Source organism: Pseudophryne corroboree, chromosome 6 (assembly GCF_028390025.1).
Source record: "Pseudophryne corroboree isolate aPseCor3 chromosome 6, aPseCor3.hap2, whole genome shotgun sequence".
NCBI lineage: Eukaryota > Metazoa > Chordata > Amphibia > Anura > Myobatrachidae > Pseudophryne > Pseudophryne corroboree.
In genome coordinates, this window is record NC_086449.1 from 73,333,034 (window position 1) to 73,353,677 (window position 20,644).

The 20,644-nt window shown below is 48.6% G+C and overlaps 1 protein-coding gene across 3 annotated transcripts in view; it reads right to left on the reverse strand.

Annotated features, from left to right (window-relative positions):
- Positions 1-3,061: 3,061 nt before the first annotated feature.
- FBXW9 (F-box and WD repeat domain containing 9) overlaps positions 3,062-20,644 on the reverse strand; it is an 88,977-nt gene continuing 71,394 nt past the window's right edge. For all 3 annotated transcript variants that reach the window (XM_063931175.1, XM_063931176.1, XM_063931177.1), the window contains exons 10-11: positions 15,582-15,647; positions 3,062-3,436 (exon numbers count right to left, since the gene is read on the reverse strand). In XM_063931175.1, the coding sequence (XP_063787245.1) occupies positions 3,362-3,436; positions 15,582-15,647 (141 nt within the window). In that variant the 3' untranslated portion in view covers positions 3,062-3,361. The remainder of the gene's footprint in view (positions 3,437-15,581; positions 15,648-20,644) is intronic.

A 20,644-nucleotide genomic window follows, 5' to 3' on the forward strand; every position in this document is an offset into this window, starting at 1 on the left:
TCCTTTGTTTTTCCCTCAAGAAAAAAAAAAGACATCCATTTGGAAGGAACTTTGATGAACTATACATTCATTCGGAAGAAGACTTTGATGGACATTCTAAAGACTTTGATGGACATTCTAAAGACTTTGATGGACATTCTAAAGACTTTTATGGACACTCTAAAGACTTTTAAAGACTTTGATCATCACCCACAGCAAGGATACACCCATCCGGACAAGACTTCAACCAACACCCAAGAACGATTGCACAAATGTTATGTGAATGTATTTGTGATACGTGTCTTATCTTCATCTCTACAACCTTCAGGTAGTATCACACATAGTCGACAGGTGATATCTACATATTAGCATTCACATATGTTCCCCCTCCATGTATCATCAACTAAACGTGCACCCCATTTGTTGGAACAAGAAGCCGAAAAGAGCTCGGTAGTGTTTGTTGGCCCACTTACAGACCCTTAATACGGGATAAGAAGGATTTAATGTATACTTCGCAATACCTCGAAGCTTATCTAGAACATGTACGGCACGATGATACATGCCCCTCAGACATGGATTTCATACATACATACTTTTACTATCCCACTAGGTCATACATTTCCCGCCTACTCCTCTCCTCCTACTATCCAATTATTTTATAGATATTGTATTGTATATTTTTCTGTTTAATGTTTAGATAGTGGCAGTTATTGTTGACTGTGGACTGTCAAAGTCGAAAAATATCGTAATACATATGCCTTGTACTAACCCCATGCACATGCCCGCTGCGTGTGCACTCGCTCTGCCGTGCGCGCGCATATCCGCACTTTGCGTAACGGAGCTTTCACGGCCATGCGCCTTGGCGCGTGGTATGCGCATTTACGGTAGAGTTTGTGAGCGTGTAGCGTGTTATTAGAACATTACATATTTAACCCATATAGCGTACATTTTAGATATAGTTCCCCTAGACCATGTCAGCGAGTATTACTAGTTTAAACGGTTCCTGGACAGAGAGATTCGCCTTTGTACGATAGGAAGGGTCAGATAAAGGTTGGTAGGTGATGTCTAGTATCCAGCTGTAGGGTATTTTGAGGGTAACATTCCGGTGTTAGTTAGAGAAAGATCGCTTGTTCCTGCGTATAGTTATGTACAAAAGTAGAATATGAACATTAACTGTATTTACTGTAAATTACATATGCGGCGGGAATCCAGAGGATACCACCCACAAGAGCAGTTGGGGAAAGACATCGCCCACCCTTTCAAATCCACCTATGACCTTTTCTGTAATGTAGAGACACATCTCTGTGTCCAATGAACAATGAGATTACAGTGACCATTGTATTGTGTATGCATGTTGTGTATAAAAGGACCATTGTTGCCTGGCCGGTCAGAAGACTCTGAACGCTATCTACCTGATGAGCGGAGGACCGGAACCGGGTTGCGCTTGCAAATATTCTCACGTATGTACATTCTCTGTAGCCATTATTCTGTTTAGATTTACTTGTTAGCCTGTAGTGTATCAATTGTATTGTTTTTATCTTTTGGAATCAATCCACTGTGGCCTTAGAACCCGGTGGTTTCAACTACAAATCAGTGTGGTGTCTTCACTTTCCTGCACGAGGGTTTAAAGTATATTTATCTGTATAAGGTGTATCAGCATTGATAAGGTGTACGCACTGCGGGTACTTTATACCGCCAGTGCTACTTAAGGTTTAAGATATAACATCATTACAGTACTTTACTGTTAAGGGTTTAAAGTGCGATCATATCATTAGATTGTATCATTAACAAGGTTTAAAGGTTATCAATTGTGTGCACGCTCGCTGTGTGTTCTTTGTACACTCAGCGCGGAGTGTGTACGCCAAGTGCGTACCACGTGCAGGACTCTGTACGCAAATAGCGTACAAAGTGCGTAGCACGTGCATTCAGTCTAGCGGCCATAGCGGCTCAATGGTAAAAGTGTATTACAGGTATAGCTTTGCGGTCTAAGATAATATCGACATTATCAAGGGAGAGTGTATTTTAGCTGTACGAGTGTGTGACCGCATGTGTAGCAGAGCTGTACAAACAGATCTTGTGCAGTCTCTGAGTAGCCCAGGACTTACTCAGCCACTGCGATCACATCAGCCTGTTCAGGACCGGAATTGATGTCAGGAACCCTCCCTGCAAACGCTTGGACACGCCTGCGTTTTTCCCAGACACTCCCTTAAAATGGTCAGTTGACACCCACAAATGCCTTCTCCCTGTCAATCTCCGTGCGAACGCCCGTGCAAATGGATCCTTCGCACAAACCCATCGCTGAGCGGCGATACGCTTTGTACCCGTGCAACGCACCTGAGCATTGCGGTGTATACGCATGCGCAGTTTACACCTGATCACCTGCTGTACGAAAACGCAGCCTAGCGATCAGATCTAAATTACCCCCTGTGTTTCAACAGCTACTACCAGTCCGCAGTGACACCTGTAATACCCACTGAGGCTGCACTGTCCCTGCTGTAGTATCAATTCATTTTACAGCAGACTAACCTGTTCTGGGGGGTGTAGTACGGGTGACCGCCGGTCACCTTACCGACGCCGGGATCCCGGCAGCATACCGACGCCGGGATCCCGGCGGGGAGGGGCGAGTGCAGCAAGCCCCTTGCGGGCTCGCTGTGCTCGCCACGCTGCGGGCTCGGTGGCGACCTGCGGTCGCCACGGGTTCTATTCCCACTCTATGGGTGTCGTGGACACCCACGAGTAGAAATAGTCCCTGTTGGTCGGCATGCCGACCATCGGGATAGTGAGCCGTCGGGCTCACGGAGGAGGTCATGTGACTGTCGGTCAGCCGACCAGCGGTCACATGACTACCACCCTGTTCTGGGTAGTGCTTGATAACCCCTAAACTACATTATGTTTCAGCATCAGCATTCTACCATACCAGATCCTTTCAGTAACCACCCATCATCGTTTATTGGAACCTTGTTGACACTAACCACCTAATTAACATCACCAAATGTAGCAACTGATGAAGTGGTGACCATTACATTAGGTGACTATATATTGATTCTGCATGTTTAGCCCTCCTTGGGATCACCACCGTTCCTCTTTTTTAAACCAATGGATTTATTTATGTACTGTTATTTGTTTTTCATTTTGTGTTCATTTTATTTCCCATGACATAGCGTCTTTATTCTACAGCAGAATTTTGTTGATTTCTTGGTATATTGCCACAGTATCTTGTGATAAAAACAGTAAAAGCAATAAACAGTTTTAAATTAAAAAATATACATATATATATTTGTCTGGTGTCACGTGTATTCAGTGTTGTTCAGCAGCTTCTCTGGTGTGATCCCCCACCTTCATGCTACCCCAGCCATCCTCAGGTATCAGGTAGTGATTCCTTTTAGTTGGGAAATCTCCATATCTCCACTGTTTGTCCACCAGAAGCTGCGGCCACTGTTCGTCCTGCCACACTGACCTGAGATGAAACACATGAGAAGAAGGGCTGTGGAGTTAGGAATTGAATGTAGAAGATGAGATATGAAGAGAGGACGGGAAGGCAGGAACATTCTCCTACTAATAGTAAAAATAGGATTTTAATTACCTACCGGTAAATCCTTTTCTCTAGTCCGTAGAGGATACTGGGGTTCCATTTAGTACCATGGGGTATAGACGGGTCCACTAGGAGCCATGGACACTTTAAGAATTTGATAGTGTGGGCTGGCTCCTCCCTCTATGGCCCTCCTACCAGACTCAATCTAGGAAACTGTGCCGAAGAGACGAACATAATTTGAGAGAAGGATAAATAAGGATAGTGGTGAGATTCCAAACCAGCACACACAACAAGAGGAAAGCCAAGCTAACCAAACCTGAAACAGGAACAGCAACGGCTGAGCTAACATTTCTTAACTAAGTAACAGTGCAAGAAAAACGAACCACCGGGCGGGCGCCCAGTATCCTCTACGGACTACGAGAAAAGGATTTACCGGTAGGTAATTAAAATCCTATTTTCTCTTACGTCCTAGAGGATACTGGGGTTCCATTTAGTACCATGGGGATGTACCAAAGCTCCGAAACCGGGTGGGAGAGTGCTGAGGTTCCTGCAGAACTGATTGACCAAACTGAAGGTCCTCAGAGGCCAAAGTATCGAACTTGTAGAACTTAGCAAATGTGTTCGAACCTGACCAAGTAGCCGCCCAGGAAGAACCCACTGACCTAGTAGAGTGGGCCTGTACAGATTTTGGACATGGCAAACCTGCCGTGGAATAATCATGCTGGATAGTAAGCCTGATCCAGCGTGCAATTGTCTGCTTTGAAGCAGGACACCCAATTTTATTCGGATCATAAAGAACAAACAGCGAGTCCGATTTTCTGTGACGAGCTGTTCGCTTTACATACACCTTCAAAGCCCTCACAGCATCCAAAGAATTTGAAGTAGCAGAGGTGTCAGTAACAACCGGAACCACAATAGTTTGGTTGATGTGAAATGCAGACACCACTTTAGGAAAAAATTGCTGACGAGTTCTGTGTTCAGCTCTGTCCTCATGGAAAATTAAATAGGGACTTTTGTGAGACAAAGCCCCCAGCTACGACACCCGTCTTGCTGAAGCCAAGGCCAACAGTGTGATGGTCTTCCACGGAAGATATTTTAGGTCCACCTCCTGTAACGGTTCAAACCAGTCCGATTGGAGGAACTGCAGCACCACATTGAGATCCCAAGGTGCTGTGGGAGGCACAAAGGGAGGTTGAATGTGCAGAACACCTTTCAAGAAAGTCTGGACCTCACGGAGAGAAGCCAATCGTCTTTGAAAGAAAATGGACAAGGCCGAAATCTGAACTTTTATGGAGCCCAGACGTAGGCCCACATCCACACCTGCCTGCAGAAAAAGCAGGAAACGTCCCAGATGAAATTCCACCGCAGAATAATTTCTGCCCTCACGCCAAGAGACATATTTCTTCCAAACACTATGGTAATGCTTAGACGTTACCCCTTCCTGGCTTGGATCATAGTCGGGATAACCTTGTTAGGGGTCCCTTTCCTGGCTAGAATCAGCCGTTCAACTTCCATGCCGTCAAACGTAGCCGCGGTAAGTCCTGCTAGAGGAATGGGCCCTGTTGCAGATGTTCCTCGAGAAGAGGTAGAGGCCACGGATCTTCGAGGAGCATCTCCAGAAGGTCCGCATACCAGTCCCTTCTTGGCTAGTCCGGAGCAATGAGTATTGCTTGAACCTTTTCCCTTTTTATTCGCTTGAGAATTCTTCGGATCAGAGGAAGTGGAGGAAACACATACACCATCTGATAGACCCATGGAGTGGTCTGGGCGTCTACCGCCACTGCCTGTGGGACTCTCGACCTGGAACAATACCGCCTGAGCTTCTTGTTGACACGAGAGGCCATCATGTCGATCTGTGGATATCCCCATCGCCGTGTCAAGCACCTGAACACTTCCGGGTGAAGGCCCCACTCCCCCAGGTGCAGGTCATGTCTGCTGAAGAAGTCTGCTTCGCAGTTGTCTACTCCCAGAATGAAGACCGTTGACAACGCCACAGCGTTTTTTTCTGCCCAGAGGAGAATACTTGACACCTCCGACATTGCTGCTCTGCTTTTCGTTCCGCCCTGTCGGTTTATGTACGTCACCGCCGTCACATTGTCCGACTGGACCTGAATGGCCCGATCTTGAAGAAGATGTGAGGCCTGCAGAAGGGTGTTGTATATGGCCCTGAGTTCCAGAATGTTGACTTGAAGGATGACTTCCTGACTTGACCATCTTCCTTGAAACTGCACCCCCTGGGTGACTGGTCCCCAACCTCTGAGGCTTGAGTCCGTGGTTAACAGAATCCAGTTCTGAATTCCGAAGCTGCGACCCTCAACGAGGTGAAAAGTCTGTAGCCACCACAGAAGGGAGATCCTGGCTTTTGGCGACAGACGTATCCTTTGTTGCATGTGAAGATGCGATCTGGACCATTTGTCCAACAGATCTAGCTGGAAGGGTCTTGCGTAAAAACTTCCGTATTGAAGCGTTTCGTAAGCGGTCACCATTTTCCCCAGAAGGAGAATGCATAGATGCACCGATATCCGGGTTGGCTTCAGGACATCCCGAACCATCGACTGGATTACCGATGCCTTTTCCAATAGAGGGAACACTTCCTCCGACTCTGTGTTCAGTATTATTCCCAGGAATGGAAGCCTCTGTGTTGGCTCCAGGTGAGATTTCGGAAGGTTCAGAATCCACCTGTGATCCTGGAGGAGTTTGGTTGGGAGACCAATGCTGTCCAGCAACCTTTCCCTGGAAGGTGCTTTTATCAGGAGATCGTCCAGGTACGGAATTATGTTCACTCCCTGTTTGCGGAGTAGAAACATCATCTCTGCCATCACCGTGGTGAACGCCCTCGGTGCCGTGGAGAGACCAAATGGCAGGGCCTGGAACTGGTAGTGACAGTCCAGCAGTGCAAACAGTAGGTAAGCCTGATGAGGCGGCCAGATCGGAATGTGAAGGTACGCATCCTTGATATCCAGAGACACTAGGAATTCCCCTTCCTCCAGACCTGAGATCACAGCTCTCAGAGACTCCATCTTGAAATTGAACACTCGTAAGTACGGGTTTAATGACTTGAGGTTCAGAATCGGCCTTACCGAACCGTCTGGCTTCGGTACTACAAACAGGTTGGAATAGTACCCCTTGTTTTGCAGATGAGGTGGAACTGGAACAATGACTTGAGTCTGTACCAATTTTTGGATGGCATGCTGTAAAGTTATACTTGCCTCTTGTGAAACTGGTAAGCCTGATTTGAAGAATCTGTGAGGTGGGATCTCTTGGAACTCCAGTCTGTAGCCCTGGGAAATAAGATTTATGACCCAGGGATCCTGGCACGAACTTGACCAGATCTTACTGAAGAATTGTAGTCGGGCTCCCACCTGACAGCCTTCCAGGCATTGCGATCCACTGTCATGCTGAAGTCTTTGAGGAAGCAGAGCCTGAGCTCTGTTCCTGAGCGCCTGCAGTTGCTGGTTTGTGTGGTTTACCTCTTGCGCCGCTGGAGGACGTAGAAGCACCTCTGGGTTTGCCCTTGAACTTGGCCGTCCGAAAGGACTGCAACTTAGAAGCTGAATAAGTCTTCTTGCTTGGGTAGGGCTGCGGAAGGAAGATACGTAGACTTACCCGCAGTAGCTTTGGAGATCCATTTGTCTAGTTCATCTCCAAACAAGGCCTCTCCTGTGAATGGTAGGCCTTCCACGCCTTTCCTGGAGTCCGCGTCAGCAGTCCACTGGCGTAGCCACAAGCCTCTGCGTGCCGACACTGCCATAGCCTCTCTCTTTTATGGCCTCCACCATAAAATTTGCAGAGTCCTGTATATGCTGCAGGAGTAAAACATCCCCCCTAGGCAAGGAATCTAACCCTCAATTAGGTTACCTGACCATTTAGCAATGGCTTTTGAGATCCACGCACATGCAATAGTGGGTCTTTCGTGACAGCCTATAGACTGATGCGTCCACTATGGGCGGATTTTCCCATTTTTTCCTATCTTCCAGAGGAAAAGGAAAAGATGAGAGCAACCTTTTAGGGATTTGAAATTTCTTATCAGGATTAACCCATGGTTCTTCAAACAGGGTATTCAATTCCTTTAACGCAGGAAAAGTGACTGAGGACTTCTTTTTTACATTAAAATAAGATTCCTCACACTCCTCTGACACCTTATCAGCAATATGCTGAACATCTCTGATAGCCTCTATAAGAGCCTCTATTCCCTGTGACAGAGCGTGATCCCACCCCTGCAAATCCACCTCACCCTCCTCCATGTCTGACCTGTCAGTGTCAGAGTTAGACTGCAGGTTATGGGCCAGAGATCGTTTTTGCGGACAAATAGGAGGAGATTGAGATGCTGTTTTGGGGACTGAGTCTCTGTTCATAAACTCATCCACAGTCTGTTTTAAGTATTGCGTCTCTTTCTCATTGCGGGACAATTTTGTAGAAAGAGTGGAGTTAATTTCTTTAAGAGAATTAACCCACTCTGGTTCAGCCCTGCTATTCTGGGAAGGTGCACTGCCCTGAGTAACCAGTAGTGAGCTCCCTGGTGAAGAGGAACACTCCGCTGTACGTGAAACACACTCTTTGCCCTACATAATGTAAATGTGACAGCACACACAGGAAAAGGTTAAGCACAATGAACCCACAAAGAGCCCTTCAGGGAGACACAGAGTTGTTGGAGCCAGCCCCCACCGCGCCCTCAATGCTAATGCCAAGTTTAGATGGGTCGCAGACCAAGTACCCTGATAGGGGGCTTAGTACACTAATAGACTCTATCCCCCTGCTATAACCCCCTGGTACCGCTGAGGTAATTTGGAGTCACACCGGAGGAGCTGCGCGTCCCTGTCAGTCAGCGTCTGTGTCCAGTGCAGAGGGAAAATGGCGCTGGTGAGCTGTGGATCCTCTCATAGTGAAGCCCCGCCCCTTCAATGGCGCGCGGTCTTCCAGCTCTTTTTATACTGGCTGAGGTCATTTTTGTGCTTAAAATGGAGCAGAACCGTTTTAAGGCTGTGTTTGCCACTCTGGGTACTGTGTACAGTGACGCAGGTGTGTACTGTGTCCAGAGACCCATTCCACACCGTTGAGAAGCGGTGTGCATCTCCGTACCCTCGTGCTGCCATAATAGCCGGCACCCCACTAACCGGGACGCCGACTCAGTACTCACCACTCTTCATTCTTTTGGCTCTGTTAGGGGTGGTGGCGTGCTGCGGGAATGTACGCTCGCCATAGTGGGGCTTGCGAATAGTACCCTCAGCAGCTCAGTGTCCTGTCAGTGGGGAACGGGACCATTAACCCCTCAAGAGGTTGGGCCGTCCATCCCCCCCCCCCCCCCTCTTGAGTCCCACGAAGCAGGCAGGCTGGTACCAACCAGCCCTGCCTAAAATAAGATTTTACTTACCGGTAAATCTATTTCTCGTAGTCCGTAGAGGATGCTGGGGACTCCGTAAGGACCATGGGGAATAGACGGGCTCCGCAGGAGATAGGGCACTTTAAGAAAGCTTTGGATTCTGGGTGTGCACTGGCTCCTCCCTCTATGTCCCTCCTCCAGACCTCAGTTAGAGAAAATATGCCCAGAGGAGACTGACAGTACGAGGAAAGGATTTTTGTAAATCTAAGGGCAAGATTCATACCAGCCATCCAATCACACCGTATAACTTGTGATAAACTACCCAGTTAACAGTATGAACAATAACATAGCCTCGGTTCAAACCCGATCAACTATAACATAACCCTTATGTAAGCAATAACTATATACAAGTCTTGCAGAAGAAGTCCGCACTTGGGACGGGCGCCCAGCATCCTCTACGGACTACGAGAAATAGATTTACCGGTAAGTAAAATCTTATTTTCTCTAACGTCCTAGAGGATGCTGGGGACTCCGTAAGGACCATGGGGATTATACCAAAGCTCCCAAACGGGCGGGAGAGTGCGGATGACTCTGCAGCACCGATTGAGCAAACAGGAGGTCCTCCTCAGCCAGGGTATCAAACTTATAGAACTTTGCAAAGGTGTTTGACCCCGACCAAGTAGCAGCTCGGCACAGTTGTAGTGCGAGACCCCTCGGGCAGCCGCCCAAGAAGAGCCCACCTTCCTAGTGGAATGGGCCTTAACCGATTTAGGCAATGGCAATCCTGCCGAAGAATGCGCCTGCTGAATCGTGTTACAGATCCAGCGAGCAATAGTCTGCTTTTAAGCAGGAGCGCCAAGCTTGTTGGCCGCATACAGAACAAACAGAGCTTCGGTCTTCCTGATCCTAGCTGTTCTGGTCACATAAATGTTCAAAGCCCTGACCACATCCAGGGACTCGGAATCCTCCAAGTCCCGTGTAGCCACAGGCAGGACAATAGGTTGGTTCATATGAAAAGATGAGACCACCTTGGGCAGAAATTGAGGACGAGTCCTCAACTCTGCCCTATCCACGTGAAAAATCAGGTATGGGCTTTTATATGGTAAAGCCGCCAATTCCGAAACCCGCCTTGCAGAAGCTAAGGCCAACAACATGACCACTTTCCAAGTGAGGTATTTCAACTCTACTGTTTTAAGTGGTTCAAACCAAGGTGACTTGAGGAAACTTAATACCACGTTAAGGTCCCAAGGTGCCACCGGAGGTACAAAGGGACGCTGAATATGCAGCACGCCCTTCACAAAAGTCTGTACTTCAGGAAGAGAAGCCAATTCTCTTTGAAAGAAAATGGATAAGGCCGAAATTTGAACCTTTATGGACCCTAATTTTAGGCCCAAATTCACTCCCGTTTGAAGGAAGTGAAGCAGACGGCCCAACTGGAACTCCTCCGTAGGAGCAGTTCTGGACTCACACCAAGAAACATATTTTCGCCATATACGGTGATAATGTTTCGACGTCACGTCCTTCCTAGCCTTGGTCAGGGTAGGAATGACCTCCTCCGGAATCCCTTTTTCCGCTAGGATCCGGCATTCAACCACCATGCCGTCAAACGCAGCCGTGGTATGTCTTGGAACAGACAGGGCCCCTGCTGCAGCAGGTCCTGCCTTAGAGGAAGAGGCCACGGATCTTCTGTGAGCAACTCTTGCAGATCCGGATACCAAGTCCTCCTTGGTCAATCTGGAACAATGAGGATTGTTCTGACCCTTCTTATTCTTATTATCCTCAACACCTTGGGTATGAGAGGTAGAGGAGGAAACACATAGACCGATCTGAACACCCAAGGTGTCACCAGAGCGTCTACCGCAACCGCCTGAGGGTCTCTTGACCTGGCGCAATACCTCTTTAGCTTTTTGTTGAGGCGGAACGCCATCATGTCTATCTGAGGCAGTCCCCACCGATCCGTGATCTGTGTGAAGACTTCTTGATGAAGTCCCCACTCTCCCGGATGCAGGTCGTGCCTGCTGAGAAAGTCCGCCTCCCAGTTGTCCACCCCCGGGATGAACACTGCTGATAGTGCACTTACATGGCCTTCCGCCCAGCGTAGAATCCTGGTCGCCTCTGCCATGGCCACTCTGCTCCTTGTGCCGCCTTGGCGGTTTACATGAGCCACTGCCGTTACGTTGTCTGACTGAATCAGAACCGGTTTGTTCCGAAGCCATTCCTCCGCTTGGCGTAGGGCGTTGTATATGGCCCTCAACTCCAGGACATTGATGTGGAGACCAGTCTCTAGGCTTGACCAGAGACCCTGGAAATTTCTTCCTAGTGCGACAGCTCCCCAACCTCGGAGGCTCGCGTCCGTGGTCACCAGGACCCAGTCCTGAATGCCGAACCTGCGACCCTCCAGGAGGTGAGCACTGCGCAGCCACCACAGGAGAGACACCCTGGCCCTGGGAGACAGGGTGATCCGTTTTTGCATGTGTAGATGGGACCCGGACCATTTGTCCAATAGGTCCCATTGAAAGGTCCTTGCATGGAACCTGCCGAAGGGGATGGCCTCGTATGAAGCCACCATCTTCCCCAGAACCCTCGTGCAATGATGCACTGAAACCTTTTTTGGCTTCAATAGGTTCCTGACCAGAGCTACGAGCTCCTGAGCCTTCTCCACTGGAAGAAAAACTCTTTTTTGGTCTGTGTCTAGAATCAGGCCCAAAAAGGTCAGACGCGTTGCAGGGACTAGCTGGGATTTCGGTAAATTGAGAATCCAGCCGTGCCTCTGCAACGTCTTCACAGACAGAGACACGCTGTCCAGCAACTTCTCCCGAGATCTCGCCTTTATGAGGAGATCGTCCAAGTACGGGATAATTGTGACGCCCTGCCTGCGCAGGAGCACCATCATTTCCGCCATTACCTTGGTGAAAATTCTCGGGGCCGTGGAAAGACCAAACGGCAACGTCTGAAATTGGTAGTGACAGTCCTGTACTGCAAATCTCAGGAACGCCTGGTGAGGAGGGAAAATCGGAACATGAAGGTACGCATCCTTTATGTCCAGTGACACCATCCAATCCCCTCCCTCCAGGCTGGCGATGACCGCTCTGAGCGATTCCATTTTGAACTTGAACCTCTTCAAGTACAGGTTCAGGGATTTCAGATTTAAAATGGGTCTGACCGAACCGTCCGGTTTCGGTACCACAAACAGGGATGAATAATAACCCTCTCCTTGCTGGAGATGAGGAACTTTGACTATCACCTGTTGAATGTACAATTTGTGAATTGCAGCTACCACCAGCTCCCTCTCCGACGGGGAAGCAGGCAGAGCCGATTTGAAAAACCGGCGAGGAGGCATGTCTTCGAATTCCAGTCTGTATCCCTGGGAAGCAATCTCTATTGCCCAGGGATCCACCTGTGAGAGAACCCAGACGTGGCTGAACAGACGAAGACGTTTCCCCACTTGATCTGACCCCCCCCGGAAAGCCCCAGCGTCATGCGGTGGACTTTGCGGAAGTAGGGGAGGACTTCTGCTCTTGGGAACTAGCCGAGTGCAGCTTTTTTCCCTTGCCTTTACCTCTGGCAACAAAGGACGATCCTCGTACCTTCTTGCTTTTATTGGAACGAAAGGACTGCATTCGATAATGCGGTACCTTCTTAGCATGCTGCGGGGGAACATAAGGTAAAAAATTCGATTTACCGGCCGTAGCAGTAGAGACAAGGTCCGAGAGGCCTTCTCCAAACAACTCCTCCCCCTTGTAAGGCAATGACTCCATATGCCGCTTTGAGTCGGCGTCTCCCGTCCACTGTCGGGTCCACAAGAGTCGCCTAGCAGAAATAGACATAGCGTTTATTCTGGAGCTTAGTAAACAAATGTCTCTCTGAGCATCTCTCATATACAAGGCAGCATCTCTGATATGCTCTATGGTCATTTGAATGGCATCCCTATCTAAGGTGTCAATCTCCGCAGATAAGGAGTCTGCCCATGCTACGACAGCACTACAAACCCAGGCCGACGCCATGGCCGGTCTAACGATAGTTCCTGAATGTGTGTAAATGTGCTTCATGGTAATTTCCTGCTTGCGATCAGCAGGATCCTTGAGGGAAGCAGTATTCGGAGAAGGCAGTGCCACCTTCTTTGATAAGCGTGTCAGTGCCTTGGCTACTTTAGGCGAAGATTCCCATCGTATCCTATCCTTCTGTGGAAAAGGATATGCCATAAGAATCCTTTTGGGAACATGTAGTCTCCTATCCGGAGACTTCCAAGCCTTTTCGCACAATTTGCTTAGCTCAAATGAGGACGGAAACGTGACCACAGGCTTTTTCCCTTTATACATGTGAACCCTCATGTCAGGGACAGGGGGTTCCTCAGTGATATGCAAAACCTCTTTTATGGCAATAATCATGTATCGAATACCCTTTGCCACCTTCGGCTCTAATTTTGCATCCTCATAGTCGACACTAGAGTCAGTATCTGTGTCGGTATCTGTGTCAGCGACCTGGGATAAGGGGCGCTTTTGAGACCCTGAAGGTCCTGGCGCCACAGGGACAGGCACGGTCTGGCTACCTGACTGATCCCTAGCCTCAGCCTTGTCTAACCTTTTATGCAGGAGATTCACATTTGCATTAAAGACATTCAGCATATCCACCCAGTCCGGTGTCGGCGTTGCCGACGGCGACCTGACATTCAAACACTCCCGCTCCACATTAAGCGAGCCTTCCTCGTAAAACATGTCGACACACACGTACCGACACACTTCATACACACAGGGAATCTCTTTTCTGAAGACAGTATCCCCTTTAAGGCCCTTTGGAGAGACAGAGAGAGAGTATGCCAGCACACACCCCAGCGCAATGACCCTGGAGACCAACACAAAATGTTTTTCCCCAGCAGCACTGTATAATATCTTATCCGCCAATTATGTGCCCCCCCCCCTCTCTTTTACACACCCCTTCACCGTGTGTAAGCAGGGGAGAGTCCGGGGAGCTTCCTCTCAGCGTTCTGTGGAGAGAAAAATGACGCTGGTGAGTGCTGAGGGAGAAGCCCCGCTCAAATTTGTGTAAAAATGGCGGGGGCTCTTTTATATACATGTACAGTGCCCAGCTGTACATGTATATACCTATTTGCCATCTAAGAGGTGTTATTATTGCTGCCCAGGGCGCCCCCCCTGCGCCTTGCACCCATACAGTGACCGGAGTGTGTGAGGTGTGTGGAGCAATGACGCACAGCTGCAGTGCTGTGCTTTACCTCAGTGAAGCCGCTGAAGGCTTCTGCCGCCTGAGACGTCTTCTTGCTTCTGTTCTTCTGGCTCTGTGAGGAGAACGGCGGCGTGGCTCCGGGGGTGGACGCCCAGGACGAACCTGTGTTCACCCCCTCTGGAGCTAATGGTGTCCAGTAGCTGAGGAAGCAGATCCTATCATTTAAGTAGGTCTGCTCCTCTCTCCCCAGTCCCTCGATGCAGGGAGCCTGTTGCCAGCAGTGCTCCCTGTAAAAATAGAAAAATCCAAACAAAAATGCTTTCTAATGCAAAGAACTCCCTGCAGTGCGCCCATCTTCCTCTGCGCACAGTGTAAAACTGAGGTCTGGAGGAGGGACATAGAGAGAGGAGCCAGTGCACACCCAGAATCCAAAGCTTTCTTAAAGTGCCCTATCTCCTGCGGAGCCCGTCTATTCCCCTTGGTCCTTACGGAGTCCCCAGCATCCTCTAGGACGTTAGAGAAAAATAACAAACATACAAAATAAATGCGGGAACCTCTTCAGGAGCTTCCTTCAGCATGACCGGCTTCTCCGGGCACATTTTCTAAACTGAGTCTGGTAGGAGGGGCATAGAGGGAGGAGCCAGCCCACACTGTCAAATTATTAAACTGCCCATGGCTCCTAGTGGACCTGTCTATACCCCATGGTACTAAATGGACCGGGACGCCCATCACTTGTGAGTTTTGGGTGGGAGGCTTTCGATCATCCACCCTATAGCCCGGACCTTGCTCAAAGTGATTTGTCACCTTTTCACTAAGCTCAGAGAGTTCCTGGGCGGAAAACGTTTTGGAAGGAATGATGAGATGAAGCTTGCAGTCTGCAATCTGTTCAATGGACTGGAGGTAGCCGAGTACAACAGGGGGATTCTAAAGCTCGTGGACAGATATGATAAATGCCTACATGACAGAGGGTTTGTTTTTTGCAGTCAAACGGTCATTACTTTCTGGATTACCCTGGTAATTAAAGGCTTCATAGTAAGTCTGTTCTGTCTTAGTGCAAACTGGCCGCTTGCACATAGAGAAGATGATGGTGGAGATGAACGATGGTGGTCTGCGGAGCGTATCTTGTGCGTTTTCAAACTGTGCATGCTCCGGAACACATTGCACGTAAATACAGGAGATTGAGAGTGATATACATATCGATTACATCTACACACACACACAACTACAGAGGCATAAGTGGTCTGTAATGGGGCCTTATAACATAGACAATGTTTAGTGCAGGTGTGTAAGGCTAATCAGCAATAATGACTAATACAGAGCAGGCGCGCACACACAGGAAGCAGGCGTGCCGCAAGATGCGCACAATATGGGCATATGGAATGTGGAATCACAAATGGCCGATTAGAGACTGGGCCAGGGCTCGGAGAATAGGTAAGCTAGAGGAAAGGGTTGGACCTGATCTCTTGGATCTATCCACTAATAGTAGCCTGTATTGGTTTTTATGACCCTGTGACTTATTCTTTATTCAGAGTTTAATCCCAGTCCATCCACACAACACAACGCTCTTACCCCGTTGACCACACAGCTGTGTGTCTGTGTACTGAGGGTCTTAGGAGGATCAGTAGGAATGTGCACCTGGAAACAGAACAAAGAAAAGTGTAAGTCTCAAATATGAGGTTCTGATCCACCTGAGACAGGGCTGGACTGTCACTGCAGAGCAGGACGTCGCTCCTATCCATTGAACTGTAATGTAAATGGGATTTGTATACTTGTGCTACATCTTTTTTTTCTGAGCCCATTGGGGGACACTGGAACCCCGGGGTATAGATGGCTTCTGCTAGGACACTTTTAATTTGACTCTAAAAATCAATGCTCACCCCACGTAAACCCCTGCAGCTTCCCGGGAGATTAAGGGGCTGATTAATAGTCAGATACAGACATGGCTGCGGCTTTTGCAGCAGTCGCACCTGTATTTTTATGGTAACGCGGCTACAAAGTCCTGTCCTGGTGGAGATCAGTGCCCCGGCATGTGCAAGGACTGAGATACCCACTATCCAATCTGCCCTGCCGGGAAGGACTGTCTGGCTTCTGGATCAAGCAGAGGTTTATGTAAAACCTAACTCCTATCTGCTTTTCTGGGACGGGAGTGATCACACCATTCCAAATTGTAAGAAGAAATACTATTACGTAAAGTTGAAAAATAAAAAGTTACACAGATGCACCCTGTTCCTGTGGGCAAATGAAAAAGCGGAGTCTCCCAGCAGGCTGCAGGGTATGGAGTGAGGGGGGAGATTTTTACAGCCATATTTAAAGTGCCCTAGCTCCAGGTGAAGACCTATATATATATATATATATATATATATATATATATATATGTATATATATACAATAGTCCAAAGACCGGCACTCCCTCTGTTTGAATGGCTGCCCCGGTGCCCCCAGAGTAGATACTGATACAGGGGACAAAGACTGCGGCACTCATGGTCTTTTGCATGAAAAAATAAGAATTTACTTACCGATAATTCTATTTCTCGGAGTCCGTAGTGGATGCTGGGGTTCCTGAAAGGACCATGGGGAATAGCGGCTCCGCAGGAGACAGGGCACAAAAGTAAAGCTTTTACAGGTCAGGTGGTGTGTACTGGCTCCTCCCCCTATGACCCTCCTCCAGACTCCAGTTAGGTACTGTGCCCGGACGAGCGTACACAATAAGGGAGGATTTTGAATCCCGGGTAAGACTCATACCAGCCACACCAATCACACCGTACAACTTGTGATCTAAACCCAGTTAACAGTAAGATAACAGAGGAGCCTCTGAAAGATGGCTTCCTAAACAATAACCCGAATTAGTTAACAATAACTATGTACAAGTATTGCAGATAATCCGCACTTGGGATGGGCGCCCAGCATCCACTACGGACTCCGAGAAATAGAATTATCGGTAAGTAAATTCTTATTTTCTCTATCGTCCTAAGTGGATGCTGGGGTTCCTGAAAGGACCATGGGGATTATACCAAAGCTCCCAAACGGGCGGGAGAGTGCGGATGACTCTGCAGCACCGAATGAAAGAACTCCAGGTCCTCCTATGCCAGGGTATCAAATTTGTAAAAATTTACAAACGTGTTCTCCCCTGACCACGTAGCTGCTCGGCAGAGTTGTAATGCCGAGACCCCTCGGGCAGCCGCCCAAGATGAGCCCACCTTCCTTGCGGAATGGGCCTTAACAGATTTAGGCTGTGGCAGGCCTGCCACAGAATGTACAAGTTGAATTTTGTTACAAATCCAACGAGCAATCGACTGCTTAGAAGCAGGTGCACCCAACTTGTTGGGTGCATACAGTATAAACAGCGAGTCAGATTTTCTGACTCCAGCCGTCCTTTAAATGTATATTTTTAAGGCTCTGACAACGTCCAACAACTTGGAGTCCTTCAAGTCGTCTGTAGCCGCAGGCACTACAATAGGCTGGTTCAGGTGAAACGCTGATACCACCTTAGGGAGAAAATGCGGACGCGTCCGCAGCTCTGCCCTATGTCGAATGGAAAATTAAATAAGGGCTTTTATAAAACAAAGCCGCCAGTTCAGATACTCTCCCGGCCGAAGCCAGGGCCAGTAACATAGTCACTTTCCATGTGAGATATTTCAAATCCACATTCTTTAGTGGTTCAAACCAATTGGATTTGAGGAAATCTAAAACTACATTTAGATCCCACGGTGCCACCTTAGGCACCACAGGAGGCTGTATATGCAGTACTCCTTTGATAAAAATCTGGACCTCAGGGACTGAGGCCAATTCTTTTTGGAAGAATATTGATAGGGCCGAAATTTGAACCTTAATAGATCCCAATTTGAGACCCATAGACAATCCTGATTGCAGGAAATGTAGGAAAACGACCCAGTTGAAATTCCTCCATCGGAGCACTCCGCTGCTCGCACCACGCAACATATTTTCGCCAAATACGGCGATAATGCTTCGCGGTGACTTCCTTCCTTGCCTTTATCAAGGTAGGAATGACTTCTTCTGGAATGCCTTTTCCTTTTAGGATCTGGCATTCAAACGCCATGCCGTCAAACGCAGCCGCGGTAAGTCTTGAAAAAGACAAGGACCCTGCTGAAGCAGGTCCCTTCTCAGAAGTAGAGGCCACGGATCGTCCGTGACCATCTCTTGAAGTTCCGGGTACCAAGTCCTTCTTGGCCAATCCGGAGCCACTAGTCTTACTCCTCTTTGCCGTATAATCCTCAATACCTTTGGTATGAGAGGCAGAGGAGGAAACACATATACCGACTGGTACACCCAAGGTGTTACCAGCGCGTCCACAGCTATTGCCTGCGGATCTCTTGACCTGGCGCAATACCTGTCCAGTGTTTTGTTGAGGCGAGACGCCATCATGTCCACCATTGGTTTTACCCAACGGTTTAATAGCATGTGGAAAACTTCTGGATGAAGTACCCACTCTCCCGGGTGAAGGTCGTGTCTGCTGAGGAAGTCTGCTTCCCAGTTGTCCACGCCCGGGATGAATACTGCTGACAGTGCTATCACGTGATTCTCCGCCCAGCGAAGGATCCTGGCAGCTTCTGCCATTGCCCTCCTGCTTCTTGTGCCGCCCTGTCTGTTTACATGGGCGACTGCCGTGATGTTGTCCGACTGGATCAACACCGGTCTTCCTTGAAGCAGAGGTTCCGCCTGGCTTAGAGCATTGTAGATTGCTCTTAGTTCCAGAATGCTTATGTGAAGAGACTTTTTCAGGCTCGACCACACTCCCTGGAAATTTCTTCCCTGTGTGACTGCTCCCCAGCCTCTCAGGCTGGCATCCGTGGTCACCAGGATCCAATCCTGCATGCCGAATCTGCGGCCCTCCAATAGATGAGCCTCTTGCAACCACCACAGAAGGGATACCCTTGTCCTCGGCGACAGGGTTATCCGCAGGTGCATCTGAAGATGCGACCCTGACCATTTGTCCAACAGATCCCTTTGCATGGAATCTGCCGAAAGGGATTGCTTCGTAAGAAGCTACCATTTTTTCCCAGGACTCTTGTGCATTGATGTACAGACACCTTTCCTGGTTTTAGGAGGTTCCTGACCAGGTCAGATAACTCCTTGGCTTTTTCTTCGGGAAGAAAAACCTTTTTCTGAACTGTGTCCAGAATCATCCCCAGGAACAGCAGACGAGTTGTCGGCATTAATTGGGATTTTGGAATATTCAGAATCCATCCGTGCTGCTTTAGCACCTCTTGAGATAGTGCTAAACCCATCTCTAGCTGTTCTCTGGACCTTGCCCTTATTAGGAGATCGTCCAAGTATGGGATAATTAATACGCCTTTTCTTCGAAGAAGAAATATTATCTCGGCCATTACCTTTGTAAAGACCCGAGGTGCCGTGGACAAACCAAACGGCAGCGTCTGAAACTGATAGTGACAGTTTTGTACAACGAACCTGAGGTACCCCTGGTGTGAGGGGTAATTTGAACGTGGAGATACGCATCCTTGATGTCCAAGGATACCATAAAGTCCCCTTCTTCCAGGTTCGCTATCACTGCTCTGAGTGACTCCATCTTGAACTTGAACTTCTTTATGTACAGGTTCAAGGACTTCAGATTTAGAATAGGCCTTACCGAGCCATCCGGCTTCGGTACCACAAAAAGAGTGGAATAATACCCCTTCCCTTGTTGTAGAAGAGGTACCTTGACTATCACCTGCTGAGAATACAGCTTGTGAATGGCTTCCAAAACCGTCTCCCTTTCTGAGGGGGACGTTGGTAAAGCAGACTTCAGGAAACGGCGAGGTGGCTCTGTCTCTAATTTCAACCTGTACCCCTGAGATATTATCTGCAGGATCCAGGGATTTACCTGCGAGTGAGCCCACTGCGCGCTGTAATTCTTGAGACGACCGCCTACCGCCCCCGAGTCCGCTTGCGAAGCCCCAGCGTCATGCTGAGGCTTTTGTAGAAGCCGGGGAGGGCTTCTGTTCCTGGGAAGGAGCTGCCTGTTGCTGTCTCTTCCCTCGTCCTCTGCCTCGTGGCAGATATGAATAGCCCTTTGCTCTCTTATTTTTAAAGGAACGAAAGGGCTGCGGTTGAAAGGTCGGTGCCTTTTTCTGTTGGGGAGTGACTTGAGGTAGAAAGGTGGATTTCCCGGCCGTAGCCGTGGCCACCAAATCCGATAGACTGACCCCAAATAACTCCTCTACGCATCGCCTGTCCACTGTCGTGTCCATAAAGCTCTTCTGGCCGAAATGGACATAGCACTTACCCGTGATGCCAGTGTGCAGATATCTCTCTGTGCATCACGCATATAAAGAAATGCATCCTTTATTTGTTCTAACGACAGTAAAATATTGTCCCTGTCCAGGGTATCAATATTTTCGATCAGGGACTCTGACCAAACTACCCCAGCACTGCACATCCAGGCAGTCGCAATAGCTGGTCGTAGTATAACACCTGCATGTGTGTATATACCTTTTTGGATATTTTCCATCCTCCTATCTGATGGATCTTTAAGTGCGGCCGTCTCAGGAGAGGGTAACGCCACTTGTTTTGATAAGCGTGTTAGCGCTTTGTCCACCCTAGGAGGTGTTTCCCAGCGCTCCCTAACCTCTGGCGGGAAAGGGTATAAAGCCAATAACTTCTTTGAAATTAGCAGT